The sequence below is a fragment of the Lygodium microphyllum genome, chromosome 15 (assembly GCF_053477565.2).
Source record: "Lygodium microphyllum isolate KBCC chromosome 15, Lygodium_microphyllum_v1.1.10, whole genome shotgun sequence".
Taxonomy (NCBI): domain Eukaryota; kingdom Viridiplantae; phylum Streptophyta; class Polypodiopsida; order Schizaeales; family Lygodiaceae; genus Lygodium; species Lygodium microphyllum.
Window position 1 is genome coordinate 16,451,481 of NC_141149.1, and position 23,494 is coordinate 16,474,974.

The 23,494-nt window shown below is 41.1% G+C and overlaps 1 protein-coding gene across 1 annotated transcript; it reads right to left on the minus strand.

Annotated features, from left to right (window-relative positions):
• Positions 1-3,020: 3,020 nt before the first annotated feature.
• On the minus strand, positions 3,021-21,613 carry SHM3 (serine hydroxymethyltransferase 3). Its single transcript, XM_087693915.1, has 11 exons — positions 21,253-21,613; positions 20,303-20,498; positions 5,656-5,830; positions 5,468-5,585; positions 5,253-5,365; positions 5,041-5,163; positions 4,838-4,942; positions 4,676-4,762; positions 4,446-4,553; positions 4,275-4,347; positions 3,021-4,069 (listed from the first exon to the last, which is right to left on the minus strand). The coding sequence occupies exons 1-11, from the start codon at positions 21,455-21,457 to the stop codon at positions 3,795-3,797; spliced, it is 1,578 nt and encodes a 525-aa protein (XP_087550041.1). The 5' UTR covers positions 21,458-21,613; the 3' UTR covers positions 3,021-3,794.
• Between the last annotated feature and the right edge of the window lie 1,881 nt (positions 21,614-23,494).

Here is a 23,494-nt window from a genome sequence, read left to right on the forward strand (position 1 = left end):
ATTAATAGAGGAGGTATCTACACTTAAGAGCTACCCCAAGGACAAAAGTAAGTATCAAGGGAGGTCATAGATGAAATGATGAAGACATTGAAAGACCAACTTGAAGCCCAATAGCAAGTGTGGGTGGAGGTGGTGAAGAAGCATATAAAGAAGGAGGTGAAAGAAGACAAACAAAAAGATGATTGCATGATAATAAAAAGTACTATTGAAGAGGAGAGATTGAGGCAAGCATGACGCCTCAAGATACGCATCACACATATGGAGAAAATAGATGGAAGCTCCCTTGAGGACAATGAGAAGAGACTTTGTGGGCTGTCGGGATACAAGAGGATCCACTTCCATTTAACAAGCACGAGGGTGGAAAAAGAGGTGAACAAGAAAAGGACCCTTAATACTTTAGTTTAGAAATGAAGAGGGCAGAACATCGTGTGAGGGTGATCCTAAGGAATTTAAAAGACTATTTAGAGAAACCTCTCTTGCATAAATGAGATGCTCCTCCTGTGTATTTGTGTGATCAAGAGCCCATCCATGCTATAGCCTCCTAATAGCCCGCTTCACCATGCCAATCGTAAAGAAGATCGATGATGTGAGGCATAGCTTTGCTAGTTGTGGTATGGGAGGCTAGTGTGGTACATCATATACGCACTTTGCATAAGCTTGTCATATCCCTGGGTCCTCAAAGGATGTTTGTCACCTAGGCTCCCCAAATCTCCATGCTATAGCCACATCTTTGCTCCTAAATAGTCACGGAAGGTCCTAGTAATGTCTCCTCATACTCTAGTCATTTCCGACGAGTAAAGCGATTTCTCGCTCTAGGCCTCCCTCTTTTTTATTTTCCCAAGGGCAATCTATGTCCAAAGCTAATTATAATGTGCTCTACAATCCTCATCATACCAAGTGTTCTAGGGGGTGGTCCCAAACCTTGTATTGTGTGCACACCATATGGTATGACAGTGGCTAACGAGTATAGGATCAATGTAAGTTGTGTGATGAGTGTGGCTAGGGATGCCAATGCATCCAACTAAAGCAATCCCTCATATACTATGTGTGTGTAGATATCAACAAGCTCATGTGTGAACTAGAAAGTGGTGTGAGATGGCTATGGTGGGGCGTATGGGTACTGTGTGTAGGTGGAGATCAATGTGATGTTGAGGTGTGTGTGGTTTGCTCTTATTGGCCATGTAGGTATGCCAAACAAGGAGCCCCTCTCCATGAAAGGAATGGATTTTAATATGTAGTCCATCACGCTAGATCCACACAAATCCTACCTTAGGATCATGTTTCTCTTTGTCTACAAAAGCCAAATGCAACACATCACATGGGTGGCACCTCTCCCCACAAACATGTAGTACTATAGAGACCTTTTTGTGAGCCTCACTGACAATGGCTTCATTACTAGACCATTGTTCATGGATTGCTACATGCCACATGCCATGCAAGTTGCCATAAGCCAACTCAAGGTATTGTCACACCAACTAGAGATAAGAGTTAAGCAAGGCCTAACATGTACTCAAAGGGAGAGTATCGTCAACTATGCCATGCGGAGATGGAGACAAAAGAGCACTTCCTATGCAAGTGTAGTGCCTATGCCCAAAAACAAGAGAATTATCATACACTGTTTCAAAGGCAACAAACTATACAATCAATGATGAGCGCATTAGATCAAAGACATTTTGGGTGATACATATTGAAGATACAGAGAATTAGAGCATCCCTCTTGGCAGTAGATAAAAGGGACAAAGCACAATAGACAATCTTGACAAAGTTCTATCAAGGATCCACACCGGTTAGGGGACATACATATCTAGGGACAAGAAGACCAAGAGGGCTATCAACCTAGCAAAGTGGAGGTTTTATAAGGCTTAGTAGGTACAAGGGACTGAGCACGATAGACAATCTTGACAAAGTTCTATCAAGGATCGACACCGTTCAAGGGACATACATATCCAAGGATAGGGAGACCAAGAGGGTTGTCGACCTAGCAAAGTGGAGGTTTTACAAGGCTTGAATTGGAGCGATTAGATAATGATTATTATAGAAGGCTTCGATTTGAAACTCATCTTTATGAAGAGCTAGATCGATTTGGCAGCAACAGCCAAGCAAATAAAGAGATTCATCATTAAATTTCATGTTACAAGATCCTCTATGTACATGTTGGAAATTTGTGTATTCATTATTAATACCGCCACCTTGAAAAGTAACCAAATTTTATTCTACTTATACAAAACTTTGTAATGCTATACTTTTCCAATACTTCTTTACATCCTTGACAAAACATATTAAAAAGTTCCCCAAGGATGCTAACTTTTCATATGATACCATGAGCTCTCCTAACCAAGTAATAGAATCACAAACTTAAAAGGTAGCTCCCCAAGGGTTAGCATTGGTGAAGCCAAGAGACCACATAGTAAACAAGGTCTTCAAAATATAAATGAGAAAAATCTAGGGAAGAGAAGTTCTCCTTTTACCATGGAGATATTGCACTCATTCAAGACACTTTCCCTATTATAATTTTTTGCCTCCACCAAGAGACCACATAGTAAACAAGGTCTTCAAAATATGAATGAGAAAAGTCAAGAAAAGGGAAGTTCTCCTTTAACCATGGAGACGCTACACTTATTCAAGACACTATCCCTATTAAATCTTTGGTAGAAAATGTCCTCAAATGTCACAGTGAGAGATTCCTCACCTTGTGGTCTAAGCCTTGCACATACAAAGATACTAAACATTAAAATCCATTTTCAATTCAATACAACACTCCTTATTATCTAACATTAAATCCCATCATTTGCTTTTTGGCAAGTTATATTAATATGTATCATGCCATCAACAACAATTCAATCGGCAACATCTTATCCATGAGAAAGTGAAGTTCAATTAACCATGGAGAGACTAGACTACCTTCTTTTGAATTTTAGGCACACAATGACCTCATGTCACAATGAAAGGTGTTGTTTCCTTTACCATTTAAGCTTTCCACCTACAAAAAATAATTAACATCTGAATTCATTTTGATACAAAGAAAACACTGCTTGGATATGTTAAGTCCACTGTAGATTATGGGCTGTTCTATGTGAAAAATAAGCCCTTAACACCGGTTGGATACACAGATGCAAATTGGGCGGGATACTCATATGATTGTAGATCTACAAGTGGTTATGCTTTTGGATTTGGAAACGGAATGATCAATTGAAGGTTGCATTGTCTAATACTGAGGCTGAAGTTGACGGCACCAAAAGCATATAGAAAATCTGGAACAAAGGATAGCCTCAGAGCTTGGAGAGCAACAGCGCTTGGAAAGAGAAATCGAGAAACAGAAGAGGCCAAGGGCGTTAGCCTGCAAGTACAACAAAATATCTGAAGAATATTGCTTGCTTCTTGTGGATTACATCTTATAAATGTATATACCCATGCCATCAACAGCAATTCATCTCAGAAATGAGACCCCTTGTGTCATCAGTAGCATCTATCCACCCATAACACCCTTACAATCATTACCATGATCAGGACAATTATGTAGCCTACAAAAACCCTGTATGTCTACCATTGGCTTGGAAGCTTGATCACAGCGTTGTGAGACCTTTGAGCCTGCGTTGACTGAGAAAAGGCTCTTATTGTCTACCAGACTTTAAGACATGCTATAGCAGGGCCAAGGCTTACCAAAATCTTTTCAAACCTGTGTATAGACATTTCCCTATCTTGGTAACACCACGCCCACCAAGTCTTCATAGAAGTTTTCTTTTAATGTCAAGCTAAATATGTGTAAATAACATTGGAATGCTGGCAATTGGCATTCATAGTCCAGGCATGGGAAACCCACTGGCGAACAACTCAACCTTGTGCCGCAAACCATCAAGTTCAGCTTTCAAAGGAAAATCCTCTCTCTCCACAAATTCCAAATAGTCCTTCACCTTGGAACTTTTACAAAGACGCTTGGAATTGATGGCAATTTGTACACCCTCATGTATAAGATCTGCTACAGTTGTAAAATCCTCCTCTCTGAAACCTCTGGTGGTCAAGGCAGGGGAACCAATCCGAATTCCACCTGGTACAACTGCACTTTTATCACCTGTGCAAACAATCTACAATTCAATGAAGGTACTATGATTCATGAAATGTAGTTGTTCTCAAATAAAATAGGATATTTTTAATCTGAACAACCCCAGTGTGATCTTTGTTTGACAATCTGGAAACACATACTTTCAAAATATGCACATACGAGGTAGGGGAATTGCTGTTAGATGGTTCCAAACAAAAATATTGACAACTTTTACCTGGTACAGAATTTTTGTTTAGCGTTATAGAAGCACAATCTAAAACTTTCTCCACCCTTGCTCCATCAATTCCCTATCTCAAAGGTATCAATTAGAAAATAAAAGAGGCAAACTTTTGTCATAAATTTTGGAACAAATCAAGAACACAATTATATTCAATATGACACTAACCAAGGGCCGCAAATCGACAAGAACAAGATGGTTGTCTGTGCCACCTGACACTAAAGTATATCCTAGCTCTAACAGCCTTTTACCAAGTGCTTGACAATTTGCCAAAACCTGGTAATAAAAGCATAAAATCATAATTTCCAATCGAACAGAAAACAGCAATCTCTTGGGCAAAAAACAAAAGACAGGCAACATAGAATAGTCATGGCCTTCATTCAACCTCGCAAACTGACCTGCTTTTGATAAAGTTTGAACTCATCTGCAGCAGCCTGTTTCAAACAGACTGCCAAACCAGCAATGGTATGATTGTGTGGGCCACCCTGAAGAAACAATCATTATTGTAACTAGTCACCAGCAAGCACTACCAGCATTCAAATAACAAGACTTCAAAGTACCTGGAGACCTGGAAATACAGCATTGTTGATTGCAGTTTCTAAATCTATTCCATAAAGAGTCTCCTTTTTGAAGAATATCATACCCCCTCGAGGCCCTCGTAAGGACTAAAATAGCAAGTTAGAAGCATTGAAACTGGTATTCATCAAGTTGTTAACACTACCATAATTTTACTCTGCTTACAAAACTGCACTAAATCCGAAACCTTGTGAGTAGTTGTGGTAACAATATCACAATATTTAAAAGGATTGCCAACGACTCCAGCAGCAACCAAACCACTAATGTGAGCCATATCCATCATAAGGAATGCTCCAACAGAGTCTGCTATCTGTTAACAAAATATAGTTTTAGTGTGGGCTCTCCCTTTGACTCTCACCCTGACTCTTGAAACTAAATGCAACAGAGGAAAGCAACCACCTCTCGCATCCTTGGATAGTCAAAATCACGGGGGTATGCACTTGCACCTGCTATAATAAGCTTAGGTCTGAACAAATTAGCAGTTCTCTCAAGCATCTCATAATCAACAAGGCCTGTTACACACAAATAGACAAGTTATGATGGGGCCTTTTCAGCTTCAATTAGAGAACAAAGGATCATCCTCATGAGAACATAAGCCAGCTAAAACAATATACCAGTCTCTTCATTCAATCGATATGGCATAGACTCAAAATAGACAGAAGTGGCTGAAACGCGCCTTTTAGGTGTCATAAAACCATGTGACAAATGTCCACCATGAGGGAGGTCAAGGCCCTGCATATATCTACAATCAGAATATGTTGAACTATTGCCATCAGATTACCCAATTTTACTTCTGACCCACCATAATCCTATCATGTGGTTGAAGCAAGGCAGTGTAAACAGCAAAATTGGCAGGTGATCCTGAAAGTGGTTGAACATTGACTCCCCAATCTTTAGAATCAAGATGAAATGCTTCTAACGCCCTTTTTTGGCATAGCCTTTCACTCTCATCAATATAAACATTTCCACCATAATATCTGCCAAAAATAGCTCTCATATGTTAAACAACCTAGAAATTGCCACAAATTTATCACCTTTCTGGTTCTCAAAACAGTCCCAAAAAGTTTTATTTCAACAATAAAAATGATATTGTAGAATTTTGGTGTAACAATTGGCTCACACAGTTTTATAAACGGCAATCACTATCATCGCCACTTTCATCCCACATCATCCCCACAACACTGCCAGCTCTCCTACCACTCCCTGCTGAAGCTGAAGTGATATATAAAAAACAGTAAGAATTGGGATTCTTGCTTTGGTGGCTGTCTACACACATTACAAATCTACATTGCATTTACATGGCCCTCTGCCCTACACTCAAACCTTGACCACTGCTCGAAGCCAAAGGCACAGATCTCCAGTGCCTATGGAGCTGAGAGCAGTCATCTTATTGATGGCCACCACCTCTCAAGCAAAATGAAAAGTTGACAAGGCAACTCTCATACGATAGAAGAGAATAGGAGCAAGAGATACAAGAGTCTTCATCATTTAACGCCACATCTAGACTGAAAAATGAGTAACTTTAAGGATAAGTGCTCTTTCTTGCGACTGGAGTACATCCACCTAAAACACAAATCTAAGTTGCTTCTATGTCTGTCCAACCTAAACTCAAACCCAGCTGCCGCATTGAAGAAATGTCAAGTGTCTATGCACTGAAAAATGAGTAACCTTAAGGGTAAGTGTTTTTTCTTGCGACTGGAGTACGTCTACCTAAAACACAAATCTAAGTTGCTTCTATGTCTGTCCAACCTAAACTCAAAGCCAGCTGCTACACTGAAGAAATGTGAAGTGTCTATGGTCACCATAGTTGAGGGAAACAGGGAAACAGAAATGGAAACATTAAATTTCAAGGAAACGGAAACGCAATGTCATTTTGGTGGTGGTGGGGGGGGTTTGTTGTGTGGCGAGCTTAGAGCCTAGGTGCTTAGAAGCTAAAACTTAGAATACAAGTTTCATACTCAAAATCAAAGCTTTCTAATTTTCAAGCTTTCAAAGAGTTCTACAAAAGGCATAAGCTCAAAGGAGCTTTCTGATGCATACAAGGATAAGCGCAAAGAAAGAAGAGTTTCAATGTGCTGACTGCAAAGAAAGAACTGCAAATTTCAGAACCATACAAGAGAGGGAGTGATAACTAATTATCATGTCCTAGTTCCTCTTCCTTGCATATTTATAGTATTCTTGGTAACCTTGCTGCACTATTTTCTTAAGTTTTATGACTTTTTTATCACACAAGTGAGGTGTAATAATTACTTAATCTCTTTGTCATATTCTACAATCTGTGAGAGAGAGAGAGAGAGCTATTAGTCCTGGGTTCTAGGCTCATAACTGCAGTTTGTTGGCAAGTGGATTGTGGTAGGCTATTAGTGGAAGTCCTCAGTCTGCTGTATGGCCATAATTGAAGTTTGTAACTTTGTTGGCAAATGAATTGTGGTAGAGAGAGAGAGAGAGAGAGACAGTGACATAGCAGAAGAGCAAGACAGCGGTTCTGATCGCGATTCTGCTCCTGCGCGCCTGCCAATCTGAGTCGACCTGGTTCTGTGCCGCCCTGTGTGCTGCCCTGCTCTGTCGATCTGCCCTGCTATCAGACTGCCAACGTTTCTGCTCTGTGACTTGACCTTCGTCATGTGCAGACTTTCTGACTGGAGTACATCGAAAGGGCTTTGGGATATTAATGTGTAGGTCATTCTCAGGCTGACCTCATAACTGGTACAGTGCGCACGCAGAGCTTGTATACGGAGACTGATCCTGTTCAGATCTGAGACAGTTTATCAGGGTTTGAAAACAGAGATTATAATAAACATTAAGCTTGGTTATGGAGAAACTGCAGGAGTCAAACGGTATTGATATGACCTTTCTTGACCAGCATATCAGGAATGGGGATGACAAAGATTCGGTCGAATCAGATGGTGACTCGTCAGCAGAAGACTCTGGACAGTTGACAAATGGGGATGATGGGTAAACGTCGTAAAATGTCGGTTGATGCCCAGAATTTGCCTCAGCCAAATGTTCATACTTCATGCTCTCAGCCTGACAGGCCTTTTCAGTTTATGCTGGCTACTACTAATAATCTAATGTCGGATTACATTCAAGACAATGAGGGTAAAGTGAGTTCTTTACCGGAAGGGGAACATGTGGTAGCTGTCATGGGTATAGATCTGGTTTTAAGGAAAATTGCTGCTTTCCATGAGAGGGCAGCCATCTTCTATTTCACAGGAAGGACTCCTTTGATCCTAGAATTTGTGCCTAGTTGCAATCTATGCTTGTCAATGCTGAGATGGGTCAAGATGATGCTTCAGCACAAGTGCAGGCCCCGCTTGTTGAAGAGATTTATTATGGACCGAAGAAGTTCTTTGAAGTCCTATTTCACTCCCGGAAGTGCGTGCTTTTATTATGCAAAGTATCCCTTTGTGTATGGTCAATTAGTACATATGGTCCCTTCGAGACCTATGGCGGAATTTAAGGAGGTACTTAGGTAGGCATGTCCTAGTTGGGTTGAGGTGGTTGATTTTCCTACGCATCTGCGGAGACTTCTACCTTTGGTATTGAAAACTCTTGGTGAGGTGTTGGTGGAGCCTCGGTTGGCCTCCCGCAACAGGAATAGGGCCTGCATGCTTTGGGATACACAGAAACCTCGCCCGACCGGTTCGAGGTTCCAAAATTGCAAACGTTGGTGTAGGAGCTGAAATGGGGCACATTTGCTGGTCACTATTTCAAATGTGGCCAATTGGGCTATTTCATTTTTGAATGCGATAGAAACCCTGATGTTTTGCAGAGTTCAATGGTTCCTAACACGGATATGCATGAGCATCATCCTCAACAAGTGGTTCAACAACCAAAAGCGGATCATGAGTCACTTGTCCAACATGGACATGATGATGGAAAGAAGAATGCGTCTCAAATTGATACAGAGCGTGCATCACCTTCGGTTGGTCGGAATTCGCCTCTACAGGATAATTCTTGGGTTACTATGGTTAGACGCAATGCTAGACAGGAGCCTCGTTTGTCTATTAACACTCAAAAATCTACAATGCTTTCTTACACGGAGAGTGATTTGCAGGCCTTGGACTAGCATGGAATTGTGATTTCTAAGGGAAACATAACCAGGCACGCGGGCTATCCTATTGGTGTGGATGTAGCTCCCCGTACATTGCTGGATTAGATGTCATCCCGTATTCATGATCGGTTCATGTACTGGAAGTCTCAAGGCTGGCCTCTTCATGTGAGACTTAAGGTTGCTCAATGCATCATGATCAGCATGATTTCGTTTTTCCTGCCTCTTCTTCCTTGGACCAAGAAGTCTCTTCTGGAATTGGTTCAACCTATCCGATTCATGTTGTGGAAAAAGAAAGGGAATTGCTTGGGCCAAGTGTGGATTTCATGGCAGCATATTACTACTCCGAAAAGTATGGGGGGAGCGGCTTTGTTGGATGTTAACTTGCATATGGCAGCCTTGCGGCTAGCATTTTTGTAAGCATTATGTATAGAGAGTCATCCCTAGTCGGATATTGCAATTTTTTTCATAGAAAAGACTAGAATCTCTCATGGCAGCACGATTATTCATACTTCTTGGTGGCATGTGCTTAATTCCACAAGACTTGTAAAGGTCTCTCAATCTTTTCTCCTTTCTAATTTAATCACCTCTTGGTAGGCGATGTTACGTTTTGAAGTTTGGTGCCCTCCTGATTCTCGTAAGGAGGAGAATTCGATGCAAGGTGGTGCTAGCTACTTCCAAGTTGTTGGACTGGCCTCATAAAGATTTGCGCAAAGATAAGTTTAATTGGATGGCTCATTTGGGGTTGCAGACAATCCTTGATGGTGTCGTTCCTAGACAGGCCCGTCTTTATTCTTTTCGGCGTATCTGTCAGCACTTCCAAGTACCTCGAGGTTATCATGACATTTGGTCATCTATACAGGACAGGCTTTTGAGGTTCTCCCCTTTGCCAGTATTACAGCCGTTGTCTCCCTAGCGTGATCGGAAGTTTGTGATTCTTGATAATTTTGAGAAAAGGTCAGCTAACCAAATTTATCATCAAATAGCGGAGGCCAAGAGATGGGTCATGGAAAAGGCTAATAAAGTACGGCATATTCGAGATAGCAAAAAGAAGTGGCAGGAAACATTCATCCACCTTTGGAAGTCTAAGGTTCCGTATCAAGGTAAAGTGTTTATGTGGAGGAGGCTACTTATTGGGGCTCTTCTAACTGGCAATGTGCTGTGTGCCCGCAAGATCTCTACTGGTCATTGTGTATTATGTATCACATGCGATGACACAATGATTCATCTATTTGTCTCTTGCCCTGTTGCTAGACAAATTTGGAGTTTTGTTTCCCGTATATGGTCCGCGGGCAACTCAGCACCGGATATCAGTTCGTTCATGGATTATGGGAAAGATAATTTCCTCGTCTTCTTTGCATTCAGATTATTATTGCCTTCTCCATTTCCTTAGATGGACAACCTTGTGGCATATTTGGCGTACTCGGAATGCCTTCTTTTTTTATTCAATATCACGTATCCATGGTCATGTGGCCCGTGTTCGTGGTTTAGTGTTATGGTAGAGATCCTCTATGGTCTCAGCTGATCTCGTGCTTCCTGACATTGCTGATCCTTGGCTGACATTGCTGATCCTTGGCTGGATATTGTTTGCTCTACTCCAGCTGTCCTTTCTGAGCGACATTTCTATGTTAGAGTTGTGGTAGACTTTCAGTTGTATCTGTATTTTTTTTTCTTTGCTGACCTGATGGTCTGATGTAAATATTTTCTACTTAATTCAATTATCTTCACGAAAAGAGAGAGAGAGAGAGAGAGAGAGAGAGAGCTGTTAGTGGCAGTCACAGGTCTGTTATGCTCATAACTGATGACTGTTGGTAAGTGGACTGTTATAGAGAGAGAGCTGTTACTGGCAGTCACAGGTCTGAACTCTGTTATGCTCATAACTGAAGTCTACTTTAACATTATTAGTTTTAAAGACAATGCTACAAAACATTAAACATTAAACATGATGATTAAAGCATTCGGAACAGAAATAATTAAAGAGACCTGAACATGATTAAAGCGTTCAAACCTTAAACATCATTATTCACATTGATTATTTACGTGAATATTATCAAGAATATAATGACTTTAAACATCATTATTCACACGAAATGGAGTAACACAAAAACGTTTTGAACCTGTCACTAGACGGGGCAACAGGAAACGTTTCGCCAAGGGGAAACGCCACGTGGCAGCCATTTCCCCAAAGGAGAAACGTTTCGGACAGGGAAACGTGTTTCGGGGCTGCCTCCATACGTTTCCACATTTTGGGTCCTGCAAAGGGGTATTTCCTGCTTCTATGATGGTCACCCATCATGTCACTACCATAAGGGGGAAGAAAAAGCACACCATGCAAAAGAGGAAGTACATGTTGTAGCTGGAAACCTGTGATAAGTTCCATGGTAGCTCCAAGCTTGGCTTGTAACTCGGCCATAGTTGCCAACAAACCCATTTCATAAGGTTAGGAAACCCATTTCATACCTAGGCATTTCATAAACATATGAAACACCTATTTTAAACTTTCGCAAATGCCATACCATAAATGACTTGGGACTTTTGTAATCATCGTTTATCATGGATTCATTTAACATGTTGACATGGATATTGGCAATGATTGCTGGAATTTTGTTTTGAGTTGTTATCCATGATAAATGCATATATTGATGGCTCCTTGGACCATGATGCATGCCAATAATGATGCTATGTTGAATGTTCATTTGCATTGTATAGAATAATGAATAATGTCAATTTGTGTTTTCTATGTCACGAGTCATATATTATATGTATGTAAAGCTTTCATACTCTCTTTTCATCTTGAATGAAACCCATTTCTAACATATCACGAAACTCGTATGAAACCTATGAAACCCATTTCATACCTCCCATTTCAAAAACCCTTGGTAACTATGAGCTCGGCCTCTAGAGGGGAAGTCACCATGCTGGTCCAAGAGAGTGAAGCTCAACAAAGGAAGAAGCCACCAAAGGAGGCAAAGGAATGCAAAACAATACATGTCTCCAACCTAGCCAATATGCTCAATGACATGAGGGTGTATAGAAGTGAGAATGATATGATAGAGACTCAGGCTTCCATGTCTCAAGACGAGGATTGGGCAAAGTTGAGCTAACAGTAGTGTCAAAGATGTGGAGAACAACTCTCAAAATGTGACATCCTAAATGTGACAGACCTCTATCGCTCAATGCCTAAAAATGGAGATGATGCTTGTGAGGTAAAGGATGCAATAAACTACCAAATATAGCAAACTGATGATGTCAAACGGCTGTGACTGCATAGGCAGTCTATCAGAATCAATGTAGCAGTAGTCGATCAAGGCAGACTGCAAAACGCAACTACCTAGACAATGATGGCCATCAGTAAGCTCGTATCACAATCAAGGTGATGGCAAAATGCCCACAACATGTCCTTTTACAAAAGATTTTTAGGGATCTATCCTACGATTAAGTTCTTTTCCCAAGAAAAGAAACTTTTATTAATAACACCTCCGCAAATAACCTAACATAAAATACAAAGTACAAGGAACTCTTTGAAGAGTAACTAAGTACATCACAAATACAATGGTTGTGTGAACAACCAATCCGATGGGCTATAATGCCAAACCATATGAGGAACAGTGTGGAAGAAAGTGCCTAAATCCCATGTCCGCAGAAAAGCCTCTCTTCTCTTCCTCATCCTCTCAAAACTACCCTACATCCTCTCCCATCTCCCATGAAGAGTGTGAATGATCTCTAACAAGATCCTTGATAGAGCCTCCGCTTTGGATACTTCCAGAAGGTCAATAGCATGGCTGCATCTCGCGGTCCAAATATACCAGGCTATGATACTTACAATCAACACCCATTTATGGTAGTGCCCTTGGGTCAACTATGCCTATGAGTAATCCAAAGTGGGAATCCTACTCAAACGATATCCAATGATGAGAAACGAGTAGCTCCCCTGAACACCCTCATAGCCACATGTCGGGCCTCTATCTATGACCCATGCTTCAACCACCATGGTCTCTGTTGTACCACAAAATACCATCCTGAGGGCTCTTCTCCAAACCTCATGGGATCTAGGGCAATCCCACAAGCAATGTCTCTATGTCTCCATTGGATCACTGCATTTCGCGCATGCTATTGGGTCCCTACCATATCCAAGCCATGTGCCAATTACTAGGCTCCTGTGAGCTATAAGCCATAGAAACAGAAATCTTCCTAGGCTTGAAGCTATCATGTAGCCTCCTGCAAAAGTCACCTACGAACTCCTCTGTGATTCCCTCTTTGTGCCAATGTGGGAAGGTTGTTGGCTATGCTCTCATCCTGCTCATCTATATTCTCCTCCCCAACTTGGTAGTGTAACCAAAGGACACATCACAAGGTCTACAAAGGAACGAATCCCTCCACGCCCACTCTCCTAGATCCCACTGTAATCTTTGTACAAGTCTCCTCTGGTAAGCCCAATATCTCCATCCATCTAGCATCAACTAGACAAGTGGCTAGGTCTAGGTCAATGTGCCACTTCCTCTTGAAGTGAGCAACTACTCTAATCCTCTGTCTTAAGCATCCAATGAATGTTGCCTGGTCAAGGTCCTCTTGCTAGAGACAACCATCCTCCTCAACCATAAAAGTAAATGTCCTCTACTAGTCGCAAAGACTCCTAGAAGAATGTCCCCTCTAGAGAAGAGACTAATCCAAGTCTGAGAGGTGTCTGTATCTGCCTGCCAATCTGGTGAAACTGCCTCAGTTATGGCCTCAACTATAGCTCTAGCTCCCCTAACCCCTATAGACTTTGTCTTTGAGCCTCTTGTGGTAGCTCTTGGAATGCAAACCAATCTCCCACTAATACAACCTCCTATAAAGACAATCTCCCCCATGATAAGTATGTTCTCTTTCCAAGAGTGTGGCCAGAGTCTAATCTCAAAAGGTGATTGAAGAGAAGAGGCTGCCTTCTCTTTTCTTCAAATGTAGTGGGGGCTAGCTAGTGAAGTCCTAGCAAGGCAAATCTCCAAGATCTAAAAGCAATAGATGTGAATTTGACCTCAAAGCTCCTTCCTAGGTCCTTGGTCCTAATCTTCTAAAAAATCCATTGGATGCTAGGCTACCATGGTCCTCCGTGTGCAAGTGTCATAGCATGTAGCCTCCCTATAAAAAGTTTCTTCCAAGGCTCCTCACTTGGAAGCAAACCACTAACAATGAGCTTAGCCATCAAGGCTTTGCTCTAGCTATCTGGGTTTATGATCCCCAATCCTTCCCTGAATCTAGGTTGTTTGATGATATCCCAAGCAACCTTCGCCCTAGCCCAACTCCCGTCTCCTCCAAACCAAATGAAGTTCCTAATAAGGCACTTCACCGAGCCGATGCATGACTTGGAGAATTCCCAACAAGAACTGATGTACCACATAGTCGCAAGAAAGGCCTGGTTGGAAACCATTACTCTCCTTGCTAGTGAGAGTCTACTAAGCTTCAATAGAGAAGCTTCTTTCTTATGCTCAAGAAAAGAGATGTCAACTACTCTTCTAAAGTAGTATCAATCTCCATAAGACATCCAAGATATCTCACTACCGTCCCACGGGGAAACCCACATGAAATCCTCATGCGGTAACCACTCCGGCAGCCTAATATCACATATCCAAAATCCATAGGACTTGTGCCACTTAATCGGGGCACCTATTGCTCTACAAAATAGCTCCATGGCCGATACGAAGGTTGTGAAGTTACTCTCATCCCCGTCTAGATAGACTACTATGTCATATCACTGATGAGGAGCTGCACACACACTCCTAATAATAGGATGGAAAAGCTCACTCCTCAAGTTGATCTCCTAATTTTTATAGGATACTCTTCCAAGGCAAAAGCCTGTTGTTTGTTCGATCTTCGAACAAACAAGATAATCGTACGGAGAAATGTAGTTTTTGATGAGAGGAAGATTGTGCAATCTTCTATACCGAACTCCAAACCAATTCCTCAAGACACACCATCGAAGATAGTGCCTTCTAAGCTGGGTCTAGTACTCGCTCTTAACCTTCTTGCAGATTCTTTAGTTCCCAAGCCCCCTTTGTTAGACTCATTGCCTTGTTGGTATCAATAGACCCCAAGCAGGATTTAGGGATCCTCCCATCAGATTCCACTCCGAAGGGCCCTAGAAGATCTGCCCAACTTGCCACTTAAGCTTCCTTTGCATCGCTATTTACACCTGATTATATAGCACATTAACACATTCCAAGCTGAAAAGTTGGCAGAAGGCTCTTCAACACCCCCCATGGCAAGAGGCCATGGAAAAGAAGCTCAAGAGAATTGACCAAAATGAGACCTGGACCTTGATGGATTGTCCGAGTCACAAAAAAGTCATTGAGACCAAGTTGATTTTTAGGACCAAGCTAAAAGTTTATGGAACTTTAAAAAAGTACAATGCTCACCATGTAGTACAAGGGTTTCGACAAAAGCAAGGTATTGACTATGAAGAGACCTTTGCCTCTACTACACGGTTGACATCTTTTTGTCTACTGGTTCCACTAGCCGCTCACCATGGTTAGTTGATCCATCTGATTGATGTCAAAAGTGCCTTTCTGAACAATTATCTTAAGGAGGAACTCATGTGGAGCAACCACCTGGATTTTCTTCTGCTAATCGGAAAGATAAGGTCTTTCGTATTCAAAAAGCTCTTGATGGATTGACGAAAGCATCGTGGTCTTTGTCGCAGAGGATGGATAAGTTCCTTAGGACTAACGGATACCATTCTAGCTCTTATGACCCAAACTTTTATGTCCATGTCACTTCTGAGAGGGTCAACTTTATCATGTTGTACATAGACAATTTACTTCTCATTGGCTCAAATTCTGCTACCATAGTGGAAAAAAAGGCCCAACTGAAACCAATCTTCCTCCTCAGATAGGATGGTACTAACATAATTTAATAGTAATTACAGCAAGCATAAAATTCACATAAACTAAAAATGCAAATGTTACCACTTTAACTTTGGCCCCAAAACTGATGCCCCTTGCGGTATTTCTTTAACTTTTATTGCAAATGGATAGAGTACAACTAAGATCCTCTCACCTCCTCCGCTAACCCAAGTACCACTTATTGTCAAAACTAACCAACGAGCCTCCAAACCAATTTGCCCCTTGGTTTGCTTGGGAATTGACCTTTACCATACTCCATAAAAGACAAATTCAGCCCCAAATTTAATATTGGTTGGCTGGATTCTTAAATCTCCCTAAATTCTTTAATTTCAATTGTTGGAATTCAAGGCTTAAGACCTCATTTCTATGCACACATCCCGAGATGGTTGTCAAACACTAATTTTTGCTATAAATTAGGATTTATAGAGACTTTCCAATATCTCCACCTCTGATAACTCAAATGGCTAGATTCTACTGAGATTACTTGAGAGATGGCTAGGGGATAAGAGAGAATGGTGTGGAGAAAATTTTCAAAGTTTTATCGCAAAAAATGCTAAAAAACTGTTGCACCTTGCTCAAACAGCCATGAAAGCTATCAGCTACAGCTTAGGACCACCAAAAAGACTGTTGCCTTCTCCTATATGTATCACATGTACCAAAAGGACCTTGGGCTACTGTCACATGCTCCCAAAGGACTCCAAATGGATGTCACTTGCTGTAGGAATGGTTCCTAGTGGCTGTAAACCACATCAACATCTCCTTACTCTCTAACAACCTCCTTCTCTCTCACAATGGCTAAAATAGACCTCTACTAGCCTCCAAAAATGCTTTTTCCACTTGTATAGGCAAGTTTTGCCAAGTGACAACCTTCTAATCTCATTTTTCAGCATTATCCAGCTAATTAAATTAATTTTCAAGATATTAATTCTAAAAAATGATTTAATAATTATTTTAGTGTCCAAAAAAATAATTCCACTAGCCAATAATTAAATTGGGGAGGCAAAAGTGTCTCCCAAGTGTTCTTGAGCAATTATTGTCACCTAGACTAGCATTAATTAATTAATTAATGCGTAGTCTCTAATGTCACCACTAACATTAATGGTCACTAAATTGATATAGGCCCAAATTTAACATTAGGTACCACCTAGGACCTGTTAGGCATAACTTATTGCAACTTTTGCCTTTGGCACCAATTGATATCTCAAGGTCCTAGGTCCCATGCTGTAAAATAGCTAATAAGCACCTCACATGTACAAGTCACATTAGCACATTTGATTAACTTTTAATCAAATACTAAGCAAAATAATAAAATTTCACATCCTTGTGATACCAACTTAGTTCTACATTTTAGATTACCAACGGCCTTAGTCAATCCTCTCACTTTTTGGAAATGGAGATTGCTCGTTTCAAGGGTTGTATTTTAGTGTCACAGCAAAAGTACGCTCTTCAATTGGTGGAACAATATTACACTGATCAGATACGGCTTGTGGCCACGCCTCTAGATTCTACTGCTCTCGACCAACACTTTGATGAGCATACCTATAGGGATCTTGTATAAAAGCTTGTTTGGTCGATTCACTTTAGACCAAATTTAGCTCATAATTTTTCTCTTAATGGTGACAAGGTGTTGCTTACAGATTGATTCAGGCATTATGTATTTACTTTGTACTTTGTATCTTCATCCGCACCATCAAGATGACCATGATTTTCAAAGGACACTTGGGCAAGCGAACAATTTTCCTACAAGTGCAATATCCAATTTCACCATTGTGTACACAGAGGATATCTCAGCCCAAGCTGTCCAATACTAATGTCTACCTACTAGTGTCTGCTGCCTAGCCTTCTCTCACTGTTTTCTACTGGTTCCGACCCCAATTTTGCTACTGTCCACCAAAAAACTGATGATGATGATTGTTGAGGTTCTGTACAGGCTGCATTTTGCAGGCAGCTGCTGATGTCAAAATCAAGTGGTTGCTCCTCAGGCTGCATTTAACCTTCTCTACAGTCGTTTTGACCCTGATCAGCTGCCGCCCAGTCCTAACAATGCAGAAAATCCGCGTTTTACTGTTGATGCATCGCCAGGCCGCCACATCCTCTCTCAAGTCTACATTTGCCGATTCCCACCTATCTACTGCCTGTCTATCATTGATCCAACTCTACATTCCTGCATTTGCTGCTCCTAGATATTGTCAGAGGCTTCCTTCCTACCTTCTAGGATCCATCAAAGCACGGTGCACTCTCTAGCACATAATCTTTGCTCCAATCCTTGAGACACCAGAGTTCAAGGGTTAGTATTCCTTTACTACATAGTGTGTTTGCTATATGAGCATTGTATTTATCCAAATTCATTTAGTTTCTTATTCATTGTATTCAATGTTTCTGAGTTACCCTAACCCTAAATATGTTCTATTATCAGTTTGTGCTTTGTCGTACAATTTTGTTTGAGTTTCTATGTTAGGGTATTTCTCCACATCCTATGTGCAACCTGTTGTGCACTCTTTCAAGTGGTACATTGCTGCATTTACCAATGCTAATCCTCCAAATTGCTGCATTTTGGTTTTGAGCCTGCTGCCCTTCCACTTTCAGCATCATCTCAGCTTTGAGTGGTGGTTAGAGCCCTCGGGATCCATCTCCGGTGGACGTCACTCTTTGAGTACTCCCTCAAACTATTCCCACAAGAGTCATTGGTTGTTGAATAACTCTGCCTTTGAGCGTCTTGTACACTCTTTCATTTGTTTACAGCATTCATTCATTCACTTCAAAGTTCTCTTTCTTCTTTGTTTTGTGTTCTTGTGTGAGTTAGTCATGTTCGTACATTTTGGGTTTTCTCTACACAATCTTTAGCATATATTCACATCAAGAGGACAATCAAACCCAAAACAATAGTCAAAAACATGGGACAGTCCCAAAAACAAGGCACTTGGGCTTTGATGCCATATCACAGAGATGTGAAGCAACAAAAGCAAAGAGATAAGGCTGTTGTAAACAAAAGAATTGAATAGAAGAACAAGAGTACATAAACTCACAAATAAAGGCACAAGGGTTGTGTACAAAGACACAATTTGTGACTCGTGATCAACCAACAAAGGGCTCTTGGTCTCCCTCTTTCCAACAGAATGTAGTGTGCTCGTATGAATGATTGTGAGACAAAGAAGATGTAGCCAATAAACAAGTTAAAATAATACATCCCAATGATTAGATCAGGCAACATCATTAAATGCCAACATTAGATGTCCACCACCTCAAAAATGAAATGCGCTCAAACAATGAGTCCATACAACCATGATATATACACCAATAATAAAACAACAGTGATAAAGGATGTGATGAAGGAAGTTCCACTAGATTGGAGAACTTCTTCTCAAACCTGAATTGATCTCTTCTCTAGAGGGGACCTTTTTCTAGAGATCATTGTGACTAGAGAACAGGACATGCACTTTTTATGGTTGGGAAGGATGGCTGCCTTCAACGAGAGGACTTTGACTAGACAATGTTTATTGAATGCTCTAGACAAAGGCTCATAGTGGCACATTGTGGGAGTAAGTGATACATCAACCTAGATCCAACCACCTACCTAATAGATGGGTGGAGATTTTGGGCTTATCAAAGACCCCTTCATAGATTACAGTGGGACCAAGGGGAGTGGGTGTGAAGGGATCCATTTCATGTGACGAGGCCCTATTTAGTTACACTACTAAGCTAGGGAAGAGGATCCAAATAAGCAAGATCAAAGCACAACCAACAACCACCTCCTACTAACATGGAGAGAGCATCTCAAACCAATTCTTATATGACTTTTGGAGGAGGCTACATGACAACCTTAGGCCTAGCAAGATATCTCTCTTCCTATCGCTTGTAGCTCACAGGAGCTTAGAAGTCAGCACTTGGCTTGGAATTGCAAGGACCTAGTGGCATGCAGCAAGCCAAAGGAGACACAAAGACACTACCTATGGGATTGCCATGGAGCCTAAAAGGTATGGAGGAGAGCCCTCAAGATGATATTCCACGATACAGCAACGACCTAGTGGCTTGGAATTGCAAGGACCTAGTGGCATGCAGCAAGCCAAAGGAGACACAAAGACACTACCTATGGGATTTCCATGGAGCCTAAAAGGTATGGAGGAGAGCCCTCAAGATGATATTCCACGATACAACAACGACCATGGTGGCGACCTAGGCCTAGGTCATAGATAGAGGCCCAACATGTGGCTATAAGGATGTTCAAAGGAGCCTTTCTTTTCTCATCATTGTGTGCTAAAATTCCACCAAATATAAAAACAAGAGGCAAGAACATCTATATATCAATCGAGATAACTGTGGTGGTTCACTATCAGTCTAAACAAAATAAGAGACATGAATTAAAGGTTTAGCTTTTCATCAAGTTCGTTTGAGGGATGAATCTTGTCCAATGTTGTCCACTAATCAAACTAAGCATGTGATAATAAGAAGCGAAAAAATGTAATTTGTACCCCCTTCTTCTCAAGCCACTGAGTATGAAAATGTAGTCTAATAGTGACTACCTTTTACCAGGAAGTCCTTCTGAGTATTTGTTTGTGAGACATGATCCAACTGCCTCCATCACTGCTCTGGAAGTGAAATTTTCAGACGCAATAAGTTCCAACCCTTTGACTTGACGGTGCTTCTCATTCTCAATGATCAGGTACATTTCAGGGTCTGCCTCTTTCAACTGTAGATCAGCAAAAGAAGCCATCTTTCCTGCAAACAACCATGAAAAATCTCAGCTATATCTGATCTAAACTTCCTAGAAAGATACCAAGCCTCTGAGGTGGGAAATTGATGGAGCAACGGTGGATAAAGTTTTAGATTGTGCTTCTATTAGATTGAACAAAAATCCTGTGCCAGATTAAAGTAGTCAATATTCCTGTTTGGAACATCTAACGACCATCACCTTAACTCCTATGTGCATATTTCAACAGTATATTTTTTGAACACTCCGTTAGGACAACAAGAGTACGCTTCTTGTTTGGGAAGAACCAGATTTCATATTACCTTTATTGAGGCATAGATCGTTTGCACAAGTAGATTTACGCTTCAATGTTTAGATCAACCCATGCAAACAATTTACGCTTCAATAAAGGTATTATGGAATCGATTGATTCCCAAATAAAAAAGGCTATTCTTGTTATTCAAACAAGCTGAATGTGCTCTTGTTATCAAAATATGGAAATGTTCAAAAACGCAGTTAAAATATACAAATGAGAGGTAAGGGAACATAAATCATATTTCCAAACAGGAATAGTGTCCGGTGTTGTCTAAAACTTTCTTGATACTTCTCCATCGATTCCCTGTCTCAGAGGAATCAATCAGTCCAAAACTTCCCGAGTTCGTCTGCTATTTTGCTACATTCACGACTATTCCTCTCAGTCTACATGTTGACTGACTTCCTGATGCAGCAAAATGCGTGAGGAAGAAGACGTTGCCTTCGCAGAAGGTATGCAATGACGCTTACCAGACGCAACTGAAGGAGCTTCTGCAACAGAACTTGCTGCAGGGACTGGGCTTGTGCCGATGCTGGCGCGGACGCCCTTGTAGGATGAGAATGGCGCATCGAGGAGAAGCTGACGTCTGCCGTTCCGCACAAAGAGCCTCTCAGTTCGAACATAGTGGTGAATTTGCAGCTGCCGAGGTGCCGAGGTGAGGGATGCGGCCTCCATATTTGCAGGAGACGGAGGAGCAGCAGCAGGAAGAATATTTGTACCTCGAGAGTGCGAGGTTTTAAAAATTTAAAAGCCACCCAAATTCTTAAGCCATATAAACAAACCTGCCTACTTCCAAAGGGTTTTTGGTATCTTGATTCCCCACCACCCCATAGGTACCTAACAAATCACTCTCTTCTTCCTCTTGTTCTTGTTAATGGAATGTCTTAGCGCAGCTTTTTGTTAAAGTCACTTGGTAGAGGTAGGCGTATGAATTCTAACCAATCGCAAGATCAATTCCTCCCAGTTGCTGCACCCAGTCTTAGAAGCACCTGCCATGCTTTGGGACGGTGTTCGAAAGAAATCCCATTAAAATATATAGCCATTCGATAGAAAAACACAAAGTGCCCTGAAAGAAAATTGTTTTTTCTTGGGGATCTTTAGCATTGGCAAAAATTGAAAATTTCAGATTAGAAGCTCCATAGCTTTCTCAAGCCAAGTATTTTTAAATGAATATTGATATCTTTAAAAGATGCGAGGTTGAGTTCTTTTAAAAATGAGAGTTATGACTTAATCTTATACACCAAATGAGGTTCAAAAGAGAATTGATTTTCCCCAGCCCTAAAGTGACACGTTAGCAAGAAATGACCATGTATTCGGGCATGTGTGCTTTAAATCTAGCCATTCTATATCTTTACTTTTGCAACATGATTCTTCACTAGGAGACTCAGCCTATAGGAGGCTGCTTTTGCATAGTTGGAGCAATCTCTCAAAGCAATAATGTCACTAACCTCGTTTCCACAAACCTCACACAAAAATGTCACTCTTTAATACCCTTGTCACACCCCTTATGATCTACGCAATGCCAATATGAACTTCTAATCTCTCCACGCATGATTGGCAACAGATAAACACACCCCAAAACCTCACGATCTCTAAGATTATCAAACCAATAATTTCTCCAAAGGAGAGAACTTAATACCCTTCTCACGCCTCCTTATGATGTATGCAACACTAATACAAACTAATGAGGATTCCCATACCTTATAAATTCTCCAAATGAGAGAACTAGAGTGCTACGATTGGATTTAATGCATATGCATACTCGATATACTTCTACCCTTCAAGATGTAGAGAGCATCTCCTCATATTGATGACCGAAGATGGGCATATTAGATGCCAAAACATGTATCATGCCATGAGAATGACCATCAAATAAATGAAAGTATCATCTAACACTCTCCAACTACCTCCATGTTATGTCGTGAGGAGACATGAATTAGAGGAGCATGTTGTATGCACATATGTAGTGTACTATGATATTAGAGAGAGATGCCACTATTCCAAAAGGGTTTCGAACAGTTTACCAAAGTGATAATTCTAATTAATCATCTCAATCAAAGGTGTTTAGGCTTATTCCTTGGATCGACACAAAGAGAGAGGCTCTGCGGACATATAGCCATAACATCCACTAGTAAATCATATGCACATTGCTCTTGCCTAGTTACCTCCCAATAAGGGCTAACAATATAGATCCTCAATGCTTGGAGATATGAGGATGTTAAGCCTTGGTAGCAAACCACCTACAATCCCACCTCACAAATCACCATTCTACTTGTGAGACATTGCTAAGATTCAAAGCAAAGATTGTAGTGCTACATCAATGTGCAATGCTTTTGCTATTTCTCTTTGCTCCCTATAAGGTAGCAATAGTAGTAGACTGACTCTCTCTCTCTCTCTCTCTCTCTCTCTCTCTCTCTCTCTCTCTCTCTCTCTCTCTCTCTCTCTCTCTCTCTCTCTCTCTCTCTCTCTCTCTCTCTCTCTCTCTCTCTCTCTCTCTCTCTCTCTCTCTCTCTCTCTCTCTCTCTCTCTCTCTCTCTCTCTCTCTCTCTCTCTCTCTCTCTCTCTCTCTCTCTCTCTCTCTCTCTCTCTCTCTCTCTCTCTCTCTCTCTCTCTCTCTCTCAAGCTATTCGATTTGGAAGGAGGAGAATGAGATAAAAGCAAGAGCTCTTTGGTTAGAATACACATGCAAGAATGAGGTATCTCATTTTATGC